Source organism: Callospermophilus lateralis, chromosome 11 (assembly GCF_048772815.1).
Source record: "Callospermophilus lateralis isolate mCalLat2 chromosome 11, mCalLat2.hap1, whole genome shotgun sequence".
NCBI lineage: Eukaryota > Metazoa > Chordata > Mammalia > Rodentia > Sciuridae > Callospermophilus > Callospermophilus lateralis.
In genome coordinates, this window is record NC_135315.1 from 53,806,644 (window position 1) to 53,825,332 (window position 18,689).

Below are 18,689 nucleotides of genomic sequence, written 5' to 3' on the forward strand. Positions count from 1 at the left end.
ACCACCAACTATGGACCTGCCTGGGAATACTTGAGATGGCTCAGGTACGAGGGTGATGTACCCTATACTTGACGGTGTTTTTGCTTCATAAAGTGGGACTCTAGTGGGGCACAAGAATCACTGGAGTCATCTCAACTTGACCGAGAAGCACCACTGCTCACTGCAGCAGGTAACAGGGAACGGGCCTGTTCTCCCCTGGCTTGTTTTTACCTCAGTATCCTGGGTCCCTGAAAGCCTGTAAAAGTTTCAGGAGAAAACTTCTGTGCCTCTCAAAAGCAGGGCCAGCTTTAGTGGCTATCCTGCACATAGTGGTGGGGTGGGTGGGCACTGAAGCTATGGATTCCCTGCACCTGACAGTGGGGTGAGAAGAAAGATCTTGAACACCAGGCTTAAGTACAGCTACTGTGCTGTGACTGCCTCGTCACACCTCAGTCCTACTTCTCTGTCTGCATTCCTCTGATTTCCTCAGAGCTTGCTGAAGGTTCCACCTTCTGTGCATCTCCTTTCACTCCCTCTCCTCCATGGGCAATCTGGGCAAGAGCTCCCATCACTGTCCAAACTCACAAGTCGCTGAGTGTTACTGATGCTTTCTTCATATCACAGACCTGTTTCCTTTCAAGTGTGCCTGTCACAGGAACTCATCTTCCCCTCCATTTTTCTTTTTTTTTTTGGGGGGGGGGGTATAGATTTTACAGAGTGAAGTTCATAAATCTTAAGTTTAAAGCTTAATACACTTTTGAGTATGTAAGTCATCACATGGATCAAGCTATTTAGAATATTTCCATTGTTCTGGAAGATTCCGTTGGACACTTTTCAATCAATAACCATCCAACTCTGCCCCAGCTGGGTTCTATTTTGACTTCTATTTCTGGAGGTTAGTCTTCCCTATTCTCCCAGCATCTTATTTCATCATAACAGAGTTATCCCTGTTTTATACAAAAAGAAAAACAAAAACAAAAAAACCCACAAAACAACACACAAACAACAAAAAAACCCCAAAAACAAGTAGGTTGGTTTTTCTAACCAGGCCCAAACTGAATACCACCCCCCATGATTGGGAATGGAAGAGGAGGTCTGGGGGATTTGCTTTCTAACCCCCTCATGTCCTCCTTGGCCTGGGTGTAAACGAGGACATAAAGTCACATGTCGACATGAACAGAACACACCTCCATGATGAACAGTGTCATGGCTCCTTCAAGTCCAAGATGTTCTTAAAGTCCAATAACTCATGTTCTTATTGATTGGATAGCTGATGGTATTAAGCAATTCTATGGTTTGGATTTAAATGTCCCCCAAAGGCCATGTGCTTAAGGTTTGGTCACCAGCCTGTAGCAATACTGGGAAATGGTATCAACTGTAAGAAGTGGGAACAAATGGGAGAAGTTAGGAAGAAGGGAATGTAACCTTTGCTTGGGACTGCTGGGAGGTGAGCTGTTTGGTTCCACCATGTTCTCCTTGCCATGATGTTGTGCCTCAACAGAGGCCCAGACACAATGGAGCCAAGAGACCAGGGACTGCAACCTCTGGAACCATAATCACAAATAAAACTTTTCTCCTTTTATTTCCTGAAGTATTTTGTTACAGCAACAGAAAACGAGAACAAGGAAATACTAACACAAATACTAATAACTAATACAAAGCAGGTTTTTGGCATTGGTATTGTGGTTGTGTTTTTAAATGACGGAACTAGTCTCTTTTAGAGATATAGGCTGCAATTGAGCTATGGGGGAGGGTAGATGAAACAAGGTAAGTCACTGTGTTGATTAAGTATTGGTGATGGTGTATCAAGTTGATCATTCTATTCTTTGAATGGGTTGGAAAATTTCCAAATAAAAAACCCCTCAAGTTACATTGTCTCACATGAGCTTTGGTGGACACCACACATCCAAACCATAACAGTCCTTGGATTGATGGACTGGGTTAGGCTCCTGTTCTCAGTGGTTCTAGGGCTTCTCCCAACACTTAAAAACAGAACCAAAGTCCTGTGATTCCCAGAATCCTCTGGATTGTGGCTCCTGGACTCTTCTCTGATCTCCTCATTCTCATGGTTCTGACTCCCTTTTGTCTTTTGAATTCTCAACACTTATGTTAAACCTGAAGAAGTATTTTTATTAAAGAAAACAAGAACTACAGCTAAAACTGAATGATGATCTCCCATGACTTGAGTCATGCTGGGCTTCCTGCTGTTCCTTGAGCATCATCCCAAGCATACTCCAGTGGGTATGTGTGCATGTTGGGGTGAGGGGAAAATAAAAATTTACCTTGCCAACTACTTTTTCCTCTTGACAACCCACTATCTAGCCTTGGCAAGGGAGAGGGGGACCTTCAATACTCACCAAAACCAGTAATTATAAAAATTGAGTAGTATCAGTGTGTCAGGATAATAACACTTTTTACTACGTCTTAGTATTAAAAATTGATCCTGGGAATCCAGCCTAAGTGGATTCTAAACATTCTGAGAAGATTCACACAGAACACAAAACAGTAGTTACTTGTGAGGAGGGGTCAAGGATGGGGGAGACAGAGACTTGAGCTCCATCTATCATGTCTAATTGTTTTAAAGGAATGCTTTTGTGAATTTCTGGTACAAAAAAAGATTTATACAAAAATGCTGAAGACTAAAAGGAAATGCATCCAAATAGTATTTTTCCACAGTGGAACAACAATGATTTTAAGTGTTCTTCCTTCAAGTTTTCTGCACAATCCAAACTTTCTCTATTGAGGACATGGTATAATTATGAAAGCAGAATAAAAGACCTTTAAATACACTTAGAAAATAAACAAAATAATTACCTCCTAACTTTTAAAAATGTTATTAATGAAGACATGGCTACAGAGGTTATTACTTGCACCTCATTAGTAACAGGAATGAATACCCATATCATCAGTCATGTCACTCATAACTAGCATTACAAAGTATAAACCAAACGGATGAAAAATGCTTGCATGAACAACTGATCTTTCAAAAGCAATTCATATACACACATTTTTTATATGTAAAAAAATAAAGTTCTTTGGGAGGTTATGGTTGAAAATTTTTATTTTTTTAACCTTATGTTCAAAAATGAGATACTTAAATCCTATGTAGACACATTACAATTTCATATCATATTCCTGGGTTCCTATGAGCCTCCCGACTCAATAAATCTCAGCTCTTCTACCCCAGGCATCAGTTGCCTCACAAACCCATGTACAGTAAGTACTTTCATGCCTGTTCCATTGACAGGATTCTTATATTTTTCAAATAAACAAAAAGCATTTTAAAAAAATATTAATTCTATTTAAGAGCCCAGTGAAAACACTCAAACCTACTCAGATAAAGATCTTCAAGTTAGAATTCATTGAAAGGCAGCCTGGAACCCCCAGTTTGGGCTTAATTTATGTGATCACCATATGCACACCATAGCCATAGAACACGCAGGGACCAGAATATAAATTGGGATCTGAGTTTTACACCTTTATTATCTAGAAGTGGATACTTCATGAATAAAAATTTCAGGGGCCCCCTTTCCTACTTCTATCATCCTGACTCTAAGCCTTTAAACTCGACACTGGAATGAAGAGCAAATAAAACATTTCTTCAAAAGTTGCTGTTCCCTTTCTGGATCATTACACAAGCTCTATCTGGCAACAGCTGAGAATGAAGACTACATTTTATCCAAGAGCAAGCTTGCTGCAAAGTGAGCCACACAAATGGCTAGGGGCTTAAAACAGACCATCTTTTTAAATGTTTGGCATTTCAGATATTTAATATCTGTCTTGTTACACAAGACTAGTCTTTTAATAAGTTCCTCCTTGCTTTCTTGATAAGATTACTGAGAAAGTCATTCCAAACCAACTACCGATGAGGTAAGCGAACATCTTGTAGCTGTTTAAGGAATGGGCTACTGCACTGGTTTCCTAGGCCTGCCCTAACGAAGTGCCAGTAGTTTAAACTCGTATCTTCTCACCATTCTGGAGCTTGGTATTCTAAGAACAAGGTGTTGGCAGGTTGGTTTCTTCTGGAGACCTCTCTCTCTGACCGTCAAAGGGTCTTGCTGTGCATGTGTCCCTAGCTCTTATTAAGGAAATCAGTAATATTGGCTAAGGGAGGACCTACCCTAATGGTCTCATTTTAATCACCTCTTTAATTATTATCTCCAAATACAATCACATTTGGAAGTTCGGTGGTTTGACTATGACACAGGAATCTTAGAGAACATGCTTCAGTTTTAACTATAGTTTTTTTTTAATTTTCTTTCACTTTGATAAAAATACTTCTATTAAGTTTAACATAAGTATTAAGAATTTAAAAGACAAAAGATAGGCCTACCTCATGTGTACGTAAAATACAAATTGATGTGTAAAAAGAATGTTTTTCAACTAGGCATTATACTTGTTGTAGCTTAGGATTGAATGAAAACATTCAGAGAACTTGGCCTAGAGCAGCAGCTTCAAATAGAAAATGGTAATGGTCCAACCTGGGACCAGGGAAGTCAAAATTAGGAACAAAAGCCAAAATTCATTTCTTCACTCAAGGATCATTTTCTTGAATGGCCAACAGACATCCAACCAAAGGATGGCTTATCATTATTTCTCTATTAAACTCTTACTGCAGGTGTGGTCGCCAGATCACCAGCATCTCGTTCAGCAGGGATGTCTAATTCAGAATGAAGCTCCAGCCCTGGAACCCTGTGTTTTAACATGCACCCACCCACCCAAGTTTTATGGGTCTCTGCCCTGAGAGATGTGTGCTGCCATTACACACCCATGCTCTACCCAGAAGAAAAGTCTTGCTTGTTCAAGTTGGAAAGCTAAATATATCTTTATTTTACACTCAGTGCAATGTGGAACACGCACATAGTCTGCGTCACACCTAGTATCTATGTCCTCTGATTTTCATTTGGTATATCACTGAAAACCTGGCAAATCATTTAGCTTAAAAAAAAAAAAAATCATAAAAAAGACCCCTAGAGGAAATGAACTAACAGTTTAGTCCAAATGACAGATTATTTGTCTTCATTAGTCAAATCAGCATCTGCTGCCAGAGGAGTGAAGGAAAGACTGACCGTGATGTTCGTTAACAAGGAAGACTAAGCTTTTGCTTTCAAGTATAAAATTTAGCCCTGAATGGCGAGTGCTGAACACAACTGTTACCAGCCATCAGGAGTTCAAGGCAAAAACAGCGAGAGCACTATGGAATTACACTTCTTTCTGTAAAATTCAGTCCCACAATCTGTGTGAGCAAGGAAGGGTCCAACACACAGGGAAAGTGGCAATATTGCTCCAAGGGCCCTGTTCAAGGGCATGCAGGTGCCTCTCCCTGAGGCATCTTTCTGGGAGCTCTGCTCTCTACTGACTTCATTTTAACTTGGTCCTCTGGGCGCATGGTGGCTACATGGGAAACTTTGGGTTGTGATCCTCACAGTTCCAAGAATCTTGGCTGAATCCAAGGGGAACATCTCATATAGCACATAGATGTTCTCGTGTAGGCTGCATATTATGTACACTGGCTCCTATGGGAGACAAAGCTTCCGTCCTCTTTGGCAAGAGAACAACATCCACGATGCTGCTCTGGCTACCTCTTTTTCATGTGTGCCCTCATGTGTGCAGCAATTGAGCCAGCTATCTCTGCATTCTTCTTATTCTGTCCAAAATAATCTAGAAACCCACCATCTGGTCCAATCAAGTACATTATTATCGTATGATCCACCTGCAGAGGAAAGGTAGAGGGAGAGAGATGACAAAAAGATCAACAAAATAGACCACTTATTTTACTGAATAAATACTACAGAATAAGAGAACTAATAACCATTGCAATGCATCTATTTTTATGGAATGGACTCTCATATACAGTAAATTCATAGCAATGGATTGTCTAAACTCTGTGTTCCAAAAATCTGTACCAGCTATTGCCTGTAACGTCAGCTAGCACCCAGAGTTCTTTTGATTAAATTCTTAACACCCCCATATATCTAATCTCTAAGAAAGAACCCACCTGGTAAAAATGGCTGTTGCAGGCTTTATAAGATCATAAGTGCTTGTGGAAGAGCAATTCTACTTTGGAAATACCTTACATTTTTGAGTAAAGTATCTCAGCTGACCCCTTAACCAGAGTAATAGAGATGCCCCATGAAATTGTAAAAAATTACTTTCCTTACAAGTTCTTGGGTGTATTCCTTTATGTTCTAGATAGAACTCATTATTGTCCAAATTCTGCTTACCATATTTATGAGAACTCTAATTATTTAATCTATATGTCCTAATACAATATTTAGTCCTGATATTAGTAATTCAAATAGAAACAGGAAGGCATGTTTTTCTCCCCTACCACATTTTTATACATCATGAATACCATCTGAAGCAAATCACCTGGAAGTGCCTCAGGAGCTATAAATACTATATCCCCAAGAAGTCTGCTAAAATCTAGCATCTATTTTTCTGATTAAGTTCTTAAAGTGTCCGTCTAACTTAAGTTCAGATTAGTCATCAATCTTTTTAGCTAGTTGCTTCCACAAAATCCAATTTTAAAGAGCAGATTTGGCACTATAAGTCCTTGGGATTTATCGCAGGCTTGATTGCTATTTGGCGAGACAGGAAGACAGGAATGTGCTCACACATACCAACTGGAGCACTCCCCAAATATACCCCCAAACACATTATATGTCTGTGAGATTATTATTTTTTTATATACACATTCATAAAGACATAGCAAATGGAAAGAGCCACTTGCCTACCCCATAAGGAAAGAATGCATGCAGGAGAGCTCAAACAGCTGGTGACTTCATGTGCTATGGAAGAATTTACTGCGGGACAAAGACAGGGGCTTAACATTTCTCTACATATTTGACAGAGAAATTAGAATTAAGTCTCCAGTTCTCTAGTCAAACCTTACTCTGTTGCTTATGCATCTCTTTATCCCATGTCTTCCTTTTTCTATTATTTTTCCTCTATTCTCTCACTGTTAAAAACCATAATTGCAGTTATGCTGGACTTATTCTCTGAGTGTTCTCAATATAAACTACTTTCCAATACATTCTTCGATCCATATCTGTCACACTTGTCAGTGGTCACTTCTCAATATTTCATCTGAGTTGTGGGCAGGGCAAAATTGACATCTGTTAAAAGTTCTAGTAGTTCCTAGTAGAAGAATGAAACTAGCTGTAACTGACACATTCTTTCACATGTTGTTTCCACTCCTGAGATAGGCATTTTCCTGTACAAATGGTGCACATGCTGGGGAGGGTAAGTTAGAGAATGCCAACCCTCACCTGAAACTCAAGCATCCTCCTGATTCTAAAGTCCACAATATTTTTTTTTAATCATCATGCTGCTAATCTCTAATTCTACTGGGCAACAGCAACTAAGCTCTTTTAATGCCAAGATGTGTGTACACACACACACACACACACACACACACAGGCACACTTTTTTTCAAAAGGTAAATGCATGCACATAAAAATTCAATAAATTTATATACTTTAAAGTCTTCTTCCTGTCCTGGATCCCTCAGTTCTCAGAAGGAACCACTGCATTCTTTCAGAGAAATTTTCTGTCCCATATTCATTTTTATACATCAGTAACATACCATTCTTTCTTCTCACTTAACAATATTCAGATCATTGTTCTGTATCAATACGTATATAATAGCTTTTAAAATAATGGTTGCTTGGTTTTCAGTCCTTTCTCTTTACAAACAATGCTACAGTGCATAGGATAAATTCCCAAAAGTAGAATCTCTGAGCTAAAGAAAGCATTTGACTTTAGATATTGATATATACTGCCAAAATGCCCCCTTGATGAGTGTATCAGTTTTAATTCCTATCAATAATGCATGGAAGTGCCTGTTGTTCCAAATACATTCCAACAGTGTATTTCCAATTTTAACAATATATTGACAATACATTTTCAAACTTTCTGACCAGTGATGAAGTAATAGGTTAAAAAATGGCATTCCATTAAAAAAAACTCATTTCTGTTATTATGAAATTGAATTTTTCCTACGTTTGAAAGCAATTTGTGTTCTTTTTTTCACCTAAAAGTATTTTCCAACTAATGCTCATAAAATAAAGCAAAACTTTAATATATAATAGAGACTTAGCTTAAAGGAATCCCAAATGTTTGCCATGCCCAATTTACATATACTCTCAGTCTAAAGAGTCCATTCAAAATCCAGAAGCTTACCTTTTATTACTGTTGTCTGACATTAGGAAAATTTCAATTCCACCTCAGGTTGATCTTTACTCCCTTACTCCTCATAGGTCCTTTCTTTTTTTTCTTTTCCTTTTTTTGGTGCTTCTAGAGATGGAACCCAGGGGCACTCTACCACTGAGTTGTACTCCCAGCCCTTTAAAATTTTTTATTTTGCGAAATGGTTTCAATAAGTTGCCCAGGCTGGCGATCTGTCCTCAGCCTCCTGAGTAGCTAGGACTATAGGTGTACACCACCTTGCCTGGTGCAGGCCTCTAGATCCTTCTTGTCTCCCATACCATCTTGTGTGTGAAAATGTGTAACTTCAGGGGATATAAGTTATACTAATGAAAAACCTAAGAAGCTGGAGAGTGTCTCCCCCTATTGGTTGATTTAGCAAAAGTACAGCAATGAACTCTGATGCTTATCAAAAGATCAAATTCTACCTCAGTAGACCAAGCATATCTCAAAATAGGATCAAAGATACATTCTAAAGGCTCAAAGAAGTCTCCATAAGACATATATTTACATTTTAATTTTTAATATTAAAAAATTAATATCCTCATTCTGGATTAGTTGCATTATGAATACAAATTTCAGGATCCAAACCTGTGTTTGCTTTGTTTTCTGATCTTGCTGGCACCTAGCTATATACTACTAGCTATAAACATGAAGATGATGTATCCTCGCTGCATCAAGACCAATCAATGAAGGCAACTACACAATCAAAGAAAATCATAGAGGGGCAGCTAGAGTACAGTTGGATATCTGATAGCAGTTTGACCCAAACCCCACTTCTGTGGTAAGCAGCATTTTGGTTTTAGCAAGATATCTCTTGATATTTTAACTGGATATTATAAATTTAAATTTCACAAGCTATCAAGTTTCATTTGTAAAATTTCTGTTGACATAATTAGAACTATAAGACAAGCCTAAGGAGAATTACCTAGCTTAGGTAGTACATACTTATAAAAAAGTTCGTGTAAGGCTTCTCTGCTCCCACTGTCATGTTAGTTAAACTCAAAACCAGTTAAAATAACTCTGTATAGAAAAAGCACAAAAGTGTAAAAAGTCCCTTTGCCCATGACTTCCTATCTTGGCCCCGGGACCCCTTTGCTCTTCTTTCTTTTTATGTCACCAGTGCTTAAGAGGAAACCACAGGAAGGTCTGTCCACTTCCCTTAAACTCAGGGCTTAAGAAAAAATGTTTGATTTTTTCTTGTCCTCTTCTCCCATGAACCCAAGTTTCCCTAACACTATGAAGAACCGGACCTAAAAGGTGCACACAATAACTCTGTGGGCTTGATTAAGACAGAAGGGTCAAAAGCCTGCTTTTAATTTAGGCTACAAACTATAGGGGCGCACAGTGTGTTCCAGGTTCAGACCATGCAGAAACCACAGTGGGCAGTAGAGACAAAGTACTGCAATGAGATATCCCTTCTGCCCGTGGCTCTAAGGATACACCATGGGGAGTGGGAGGATCAATGATTCAGGGTGTTGCCCCTCCACACACCCCAAATCAGCTTTGTAGCTGGAAAGGCTCTTATGATTAATCACTTTGCTCAACTAATACAGAAAAACCAGAGTATAACAATTGAAAAAAAATCTGTGATAATATATCAATACAGTGTCAATGCAAATGTGATAGGAAAAACTGTATTGAGAAGAAAACAGTGGGTAGGAGTGGGGGCAGTGCTATGTCCATTGATGCTGCAGCACCATGAGTGCTGGTGCACATGAAGGCAGCTCTTTAATGCAAGAGCTACAGATGAAGAACTTACTAGAATTTCTGTTCCTCATTAAAAAACATAACATTAAATCAAACTGTGCAAGGCACATAGTTGATATGCAAATGAACTTCACAGAAAATCTACCTTTCGTCAGCTTTCATTTTTTTCTCCTGCTTTTCAGAACACTCACCTAACCCAAAATGCAATTCCTCATGACCTACAACTGCTTCTAAAAAGAAGCTTATTTCTTACTCCTCTTCATTAAGGACACAAAGAAAACCAATATAATGTTTTTTAAACTAAAACTAAAGTAAGCCTTGCCTCCACAAAATGGCTCCTCTTCATTTGTAACATGGTACCAAGGTATCTGATTTTATATTGCCTCATAGCTTTATGTGCCACTAGAAAGGATAGATATACAATTAAATTATAAAAACACCAAATATAAACTAAAGTCATTTTTAAAACATATGCTTCTTGCTGGGTGCAGTGGTGTACACTTGTGATCCCAGCTACTCAGGAGGCTGAAGAAGGAGGATTGCAAGTTCAAGGCCAGCCTGGGTAACTTCCAAAACAATGAATAAAATAAACTGCGGAAGAATTTCAGTGGCAAAGCATCTATGGGTTCAATTTCCAGTAACACACACACATATATAAATAATTCTATTCTTTTAAATATCCCAAGGAATTTGCCCTAATCTCAAGCTTTCTTTCATCTTGGAAGCCAGTCAGTCATTTAATGCTTTATAAATATTCAAGATCTAGGAGCTAGCCTGTGGGTTAAAAGCAGAACACTGACTTACTATGTAGTCTTCATCTTCATCTTTGGGGCCAGGACTATAATATACTCTATATGCTCTAGCCACTTGATCAATCTCTTCTTTTGTGCCAGTCAAACCAACAAGTTTGGGAGAAAATTCTAAATAAAACAAGAAAAAGACAGTAAAAAATGAGAAGCAAACAAAATAAACATTGCTACCTCAAAAAAATAAAATAAAATAATATCAGTTATAAAACAGTGCCATTGCTACTTTTCCCCCTGTGAATCCCCAAACACTTTTTCATGATTCATATGCTGAAAGTTTTATTTGGTTGTTGTGTTTGGTTGTTTTGCTGTGGTGCTGGGGATCGAACCCAGAGCCTTAACCATGCTAGGCAAGTGCTCTCCACTAAGCCACGCCCCCAGTCCATTTTCAAAATTCACATAGAACAAATGAAATTCTCCTCTGAACTACATATAGAAATTCAAATCTTTTTATGACTGATTAGGAAAGATCCAGAGGGAATACATTCCAATAATTTAAATGACACTTTAAATTAATGTGCTTTTATAAAATATATAGTTTAAATACAATGAAGTTTAAAAATATTCCCATGAATTAAGCACTAGTTTTTAATTGCTTATATGAGAAAAAAACATATTAAAAAAATTTTCTCTCTCTCTAAAAAAAAAAAAATCTGCATCTTATTTTCCAATATCTTAAAATGGATATTAGGTGCTACTCTTAATTTCTGATAAAGAGCTGAACAATTGATATCCATCATTTCAAGGACCAATTATAGCAAACTCAGGGATCAGGGTAAACCATAGCATGTACATGCTGTTAAAGTTTTTGAAATGTATGTAAATGAGCTAACGGAAGTCATTTAAAACACTGGATTCATCGGACTACTGAAATACCAATCGAACATTTGGTCCAATGGTACACAAGCCCATGTTTGTTCCTTGGACTAATCCATTCTAAATTGAGGAAAGACTCGGGTACTGAAAAAGCAAGTTGGCTTATTTTTCTTTTTTACTCTTTGAGTAAATAATGAGAAAGATGAACAAAACCTAGTTAGCTGCATATTCAAACTTTTTAAAAGTTGAACTTCTGAAACCGCAAATTTTCGAAAACACTAACTTAAAAAATTTTAATCTCTTTCATTTTCAAATGTAACTAGCAATAAATGTGTGTATGTGTTGTGGAAGAAAATTACCACAAAGTTGTTATTTCAGTTAGTTACAGAAACTCAGGAATCTATTCATCTGAGAATATTATGCTTTAGTAATATGTGATAAGAATAACTGCTAATAAACACATTTAAATTAGAGATTGTGTATTACCCCATGAGTTAATTTATAAACAGCTGGTTTTAATTGCTTTTGGACAAAACTATGCTATTGGCTAAATTTCTGAAAATCTTAAAAGTTACATAAATTTGGCTTAAATGTATAAAACAACAACAAAAAACTGTAATTTTTTTCTATTCTTTTCTCCCTTTTGGCAGGGGGTATTGGGATCGAGCCTGGGTGGAATATCACTGAGTCACATTCCCTGACCTTTTTATTTTTAGGCAGGGTAGTGTTAAGTTGCCCAGGATGTCTTTTAGCTTACAATCCTCCTGCCTCAGCCTCCCAAGTAGTTGGGATTATAGGCATGCACCACTGTGCCCAACAAAAACTATGAACATTAAGAAGAAAACATAAATATCTGTCAATTTGAGTTAGGCAAAGACTTCTTATACACCAAACAAAAGATACTACATATAAAAGAATAAACTGATACCCTTGGACTTAATCAGAAATAAAACTGTTTTTCAAAAGACACTGTTAAGAGATTGAAATGACAAGCCATAGAACTGGGAAAAAATATTAACAAATCAAATACTTGATAAAGGACTTGTATCTAGAGTAAAATTAATATACCCATATATACAATCATACATATACTCATGCAAAAACAATAAAATAGACAAAAGATGTGAACAGACACTTCACAGGTAGCAAATAAGAAATTAAAAAATGCTAATAGACATTACAGAAATGATATTAAAAGCACAATAAGATACTACCATTAGAGTAGCTACAATTAAAAACATTGCCATACAAAGGGTGGTATAAATATGAAGAAGTTGGAACTCTCATTTGCTGCTGGCAGAAATGTAAAAGTATACAATCAAATTGGAAAAGTTTGTTAGTTTCTTTTTTCATAAATTCTAAAAAATTTTTTAGCTATAGGTGGACATGATATCTTTATTTTTGTTTATTTTTCATGTGGTGCTAAGGATTGAACCCAGTGCTTCATATGTGTGAGACAAGTGCTCTGCTACTGAGCCACAACCTAGCCCCTAGTTTCTTAAAAAAGTAAAATATACTCCATCTGATCTGGTCATTCTATACCTAGTTGTTTACTCAAGACAGATGAAAGCATATGTCCATACAAAGACTTATACATAAACGTTATTACTTATCATAAGTAAAACTGGAAAAAAAAAACTGTACATCAGTGTCTACTTAAATAATAAAAAGGAGTGGATTATGATACATGTCATAACATAGGGGAATCTCAAAATAACAATCCTGAAGGAAGGCATTCAAAGAGGGTACATATTGTATAATTACATTTTTAAAAAATGGACCTTTATTTATTTATTTATATGTGGTACTGAGAATCAAACCTGGTGCCTCACACACGCTAGGCAAGTGCTGTACCACTGAGCCACAACCGAGCCCCTATAATTACATTTATAAAAGCCATTAACAAAGGCAACTATTATGTAACTGTAATAATAGAAAGCAGTTTTGTGATTGCATGGAGATGGGAGGATTAACAAGGGTAAAGGAAGCTTTTGTGGGTCATGGAGATGTTCATTGTTTGATTATGGTGAAAGTGACATGCTCCCCAGCCACCTAGTAGCATAGCCAACTCACTAAACTCCATGAAAAGCAGAGGTAGCTGAGGCAGGTTATACAGCAGGTGGTAAGCATGGGCTGTGGCAAACCAGGGCACTACGGCCTGTCATACCGAAGCAGTCTGGTTACGGCCTGGTGCAGACACCCGCTCCACATACAGCCTCAGCCTGGAGCCCAGGATCATGATCTACCAACCTCACAGATCAGAAGGAAAATGAAAGTGGGGCAAACCCAAATAGGGATTACAGGACCAATCAACATTAATACTTTCCAAACCCTGATTAGCATTAATTTGTACCAACAATGATGATCCAAGTGCTACAAAAACCCCTAGACTAGCACACTCAAGTGGCAACCCCTATCCAGTTCCTTCTTGCTTTACCAGAGCTGTATCTTTGCTTCCCACTCAAATAAATCCTATTCTTTTACACTCACTCTTCCTCTTCAGTGGGTTTCATTCTTTGAATTCATGAGACAAGGGCTGGACATGTAGTTCAGTTGGTAGAGTGCTTGCCTAGCATTCATAAGGTCTTGGGTTCAATTCCCAGAACCATCACCAAAAAAAAAAAAAAAGGTAAATTCATGAGTCAAGAACCAGTAAACCAGTAAAGAAGAAATTGATGAGGCCTACATTTTATGCAGACTCTACCCTCCAGTAGGTAAACAACTATACATTTTAAATATGCACACAACTGTATGTCAATTATACCTCAATAAATCTGTTAAAAGTAATAAGATAAATAGCAGGTACTTCACAAAAAAAATGTTTACATAACTTGGAATTTTAGAGAATGTGCATACTAGGTTGTTTTGACTAGGAATTAAATCAAATCCACAATAACTAAACTGTACATTCCTAATTTTTGAGTTCCTATACTGAAGAAACTTGAACCCAGAGAAATTAAACAACTTTCTCACACTAACAACTGAACATGTGTTATGAGTTCAAAATACAAATTTAACAGCTCATCTTTAATTTTCCAATGTACACACTCCCAGAATATACGTTTCTCCTAATTTTACAAGAAAGGAAATGAGGTAAACTAGAACTAGAGGAAATCTGTCCTTGCTCTCAATTCAAGGCTCTTTTTAGTTCATATATGAAGGTCAAGCCAAATCCTTCCTCTTGATAAAATACAAAGAGTGCTGCACCAGGAATTGAGAAACCTGCTTCTCATTTATTAACTAGCCAGGTCACCACTGAGTTTCACCTTTTTATTTGCCTGTAAAATTGGTGATAATGCTGTTTGTCCTATTTTAAGAGGCACTGTAAGCTTTAAATGAGTTGGTATTTCAAAAACTGTAAGAACTAAGTAGATATAAATTATTATAAGCAAACATACCTTTCACATAATTTGCAATGGCTTCTTTTGTATCTCTCTCTGGGTCAATGGTGATGAAAAGTGGAGTTAAATTTGGCAGAGATGGAATACTATCTGGAAGAAAGTTCCAATTAGTATTCACAAGTGTTATAGCGAACTGTTAAGGAAACAAAGGGACATCTAACACTGGAGTGGAGAGGACAGGGAAGGGAGTAGGTCTGTTTATTTATTATCTGTTGTGTGGAACCAGGTAAAATATCCTATCAAATACATGTGCTGTTATGGAAACACTGTTACTCTGGATCCCATCATGTGGCCATCCTACTTTCTAATCTGATCCAGTGTTTACAGTTTTTTCCCCTACCAAATCTCAAGAGCAAAATAAATATTAATAAGGATTAAATATCCCAAAGCTCTTCATTTGAAGGAGGAAGCACCCTTCCTTCTAAATGGTATTAATAAAAATACTACTAACTACAGATCATTTCAGATTTCCAAATCTAATCATCACCGGGGAGAAGGCACTATACAAAAACAGAATTCAGGGACGTCGTCAGGCCACAGTGAGAATTTTAAGTGATCTAACATTTACTATCAAAACAAGTTTCTTTTGGTAGACAGGAAGGTTACAGAATCAGAGCAAGAAACAAGCTGAAGGCCGAGATTTTATGTTCTTACAAACTAAATATTCATACTGCCCCCCTAACATAATGCAGGAAATGAGAAAAACAGTAATCATAAATGGTGTAGAGTTAGCAATGGCTTTCTTACCTATTTCATCCACGACATGAATCATTTTTTCTAGTTCTTCTGGACAGATATCAGGGCAATGAGTGAAACCAAAATAAATCAATACCCACTGGCCCAGGTAATCCTTGTCAGTTTTGGGTTCTCCTTCATGAGTTGTGAGGGAAAATGGTCCCCCAAGTAAAGGCTTTCCAATGCTTCGCTGCCGTTCCTTCTCCAGCTCTTAAAAAGTTACATACACAACACCAAAAAGTCATTCTAACCAAATATACTTGATACATGGTTAGCACTATATTAATAGACCATGGGGGAGCCCAAAATGTGAACAAATTGTTTGTTTTCAATAAGTTAAAAATCTTTTCAGAAAAATAAACACAAAACAATAAAACCAAATTAAATGCCTTGATATGTAATAAGCACTATTAGAAAGGGGCAAAACTATTTCATCCTCTTCTGGAACAATTCAGTCAGTAACATATGGATGTTACTTTTCTGGTTCTTATGGTTATACTGTGATTACACTGGAGAATTTTCTTGTTTGAAGGAAATAAGGCATCATGTCAACAAATACCATCAAATAATTTAGAAACACTTAAGGTTACCTTGTAAATTTTCTAAGTACAACAAACACTATTGTAAAATGAAATTACAAACCAAAATCAAAAGCTTGCATATTTAAATTTGTCACTTATTTTCTTGCTTTCCATATCAATAAAATACTGATCATAATGCAAAACAGTCATCTTTATCAATATCAATACAAACTTATATTCTATACTAAAATTCTACAGAACCAAGATTCTACAGTCTATGAATTCTCATTCCCAGATTTAAACATTACTCTTTGTATAATGGCCACTAAAACAGGCTCTAAAGTTAAGAACTGAATCAGAGTTAAGCAATATTTTAAAGATTTAATAACATTTCCAATCCAAATCTTAAAATCCTGAAATATTCACTAAAATATAAAGTTCTTTTTTTTCTCCCTAAACATTTAAGGATGCTAATACACAACAATGCCTGGCTCTCCCTCAACCATGGTCAGCCTCTGGTGCTACTCACTGGTTTGTAGGATCTACTCTCAGGCAACCTTCTCTCACCCCAAAGTTGCGCCTTCTTTTGGGCCCTAACAGCACCCGGAGTTTCCTTCTGGTTTGCCAAAATCTCACCTAGTGAAACCCCTTTCTTTCTGTGTCTGTTTCTCTGTTATGTGCACCTAAAAGACTGGATAGCACTTTAGTCATCTTTGTATTCTCTGGACTTCATACAGTACACATTCAAATCTATTCGCAATAAGTCTTTTAATATTGTTGGAAAGTGGGATTGTGAATTGATTTGGAAAAGTAAAAGACATTGACTGAACATGTGATATTAAAATATTCTGTAGTGGTTAATTGTTCTAACTTTCAATTGTTTAGTTTTGATAAATGTGCCATGGTTATATAAGAAACTCAGTGAAAGTACACTGGGAACTTTCTATTCATCTTTGCAACTCTTCTGTGACTCTAAAATTATTTCAAAACAAAGTTTTTAAAACAACAATGAAAAAAATGCTAGTCCAGAGTTAGGATTTTATTCAGACATGACCTGATGATATCTACTTACTCTCTGTCTTTTCTTTCTTGAAGTACTTCATTCCAGCCAATAAAGCTCCTCCAATAGCAAATGTGAATGCTAAAGACTTCCAAGAAACAGGCTACTGGGGCAAATATTTAAAAAATAAAAATTCTATTAAGTCACAAACATTTAACCATGCTGAAATTAATTTCAGGAGTATTTAATATGCATATACTCAGGTCATGATCTTGTTAAATATGCAGAATGTTTCAGGTTACAATGGGATGATAAAATACTGAAAGTTTCTGCGAAGGCAATTATAGCTGAGTTCTGAATACAGTCAAACAAACGTACTCATTCCAGGGGAAAGCCGCCCCCAAGTCATTTTCTGTTCATGTGGAAAATCAACCCCAAGAAGGTCAAGTACCATGACTGTTAGTATGCGTGAACTTTGCTCCAACTGTTGATTTTAAAAAACAATTACCAGCCTGTGCTGAAAACTGAAAATACACATAAAATAAGTGAAATTTTGCAAACTGCATCGAATTACTTCCAGGCTCTTTCAAGTTTCAAAATAAGAAAGATGTTTGCCACCTAGGCGGAGCTCATTAACCCTTTCCACAGCTCCGAAAACCCAGTTCTCTCACCTGTCACTAGAGGGTAGTAGCTCTCAATTATTTTGGGGTCAGAACTAGAACTGGGGGGTGGGGGGGAGAGACCCAAGAAATAGGTGTATGCACACACATCTAAAATCACCTTTGTTTCAATTTCAGAAGGGGGATTCAACAGACAGAAATTATAGACGTGCTCTGGCTCTTCAATTACAGTGGTTTGAGAACCTTAAGAAAAAAACTGGAATCTATGTGTTAAGTCCAAGCCCAAGTATCTAACCCCGCAGAGAAGGTGTTGGTTTTCAAGTTCTCGTAAACACTGGCTACTGATAAACCAGGGGAAACGGGATGACATTCCATTAGGCAGGTAAAACCGCCAAGCTGAGGACACTTTCAGGCCTGACCGAGTAGTTTCTGAGGTTTGACCAAATGGAACGGCTGCGGACAGCGGCGACAGGAGCTGGAAGGGCCCCAGGTGTACACTCACCCCAGGTTTAGAGGGGCGCGTGGGGTCTCTGCTGCCCTTCGGCTCGGGACCTGACGACCCCGGGGGTGGCGGCACCGCGGTACTTAAGGGCCGGCTTCTCAGGCAACTGCCGGGGAAATTGGAGGCCAGCCGCAGCGCCTCATGCCGCGCGCAGCACTGCGTCAACAAGACTCTCGCAGTCCTCTCCGCCAGCACCCAACGCTCGATTCCGCTAGGAAGGAGACGCCAAAGTTGGCCACCTGGGGACCGGATAACCCGGCCCAACCCTAATATCAGCGCCGCCATGAGTTTTCGGTACCGCACCTCCTTTGACCCGCCCCACCACTTCCGGTACCGCTTCCGCTTCCTCCGGAAGTCGCAAGAAGCCGCTCTTTCCGCTCTGCTCGGTGGT

General features: G+C 37.8%; 1 protein-coding gene across 1 annotated transcript; it reads right to left on the bottom strand.

The window, feature by feature from the left end:
* Positions 1–3,022: 3,022 nt before the first annotated feature.
* On the bottom strand, positions 3,023–18,610 carry Sco1 (synthesis of cytochrome C oxidase 1). The gene is made up of 6 exons (XM_076870206.1): positions 18,299–18,610; positions 17,249–17,339; positions 15,668–15,865; positions 14,918–15,010; positions 10,702–10,817; positions 3,023–5,692 (listed from the first exon to the last, which is right to left on the bottom strand). Exons 1-6 carry the CDS (start codon positions 18,581–18,583, stop codon positions 5,558–5,560), a joined length of 918 nt encoding a protein of 305 aa, XP_076726321.1. The 5' UTR covers positions 18,584–18,610; the 3' UTR covers positions 3,023–5,557.
* Between the last annotated feature and the right edge of the window lie 79 nt (positions 18,611–18,689).

What these genes read in the sequence shown, in the direction of transcription:
- Sco1 (XM_076870206.1), bottom strand. Translation starts at nt 18,583, where the DNA reads ATGGCGGCGCTGATATTAGGGTTGGGCCGGGTTATCCGGTCCCCAGGT. An exon ending in CGCGCCCCTCTAAACCTGGG is followed by an intron (nt 17,340 to 18,298) that starts GTGAGTGTACAC and finishes TTGCCCCAGTAG; the next exon opens with CCTGTTTCTTGGAAGTCTTT. An exon ending in TCATGTCGTGGATGAAATAG is followed by an intron (nt 15,011 to 15,667) that starts GTAAGAAAGCCA and finishes ACTTTCTTCCAG; the next exon opens with ATAGTATTCCATCTCTGCCA.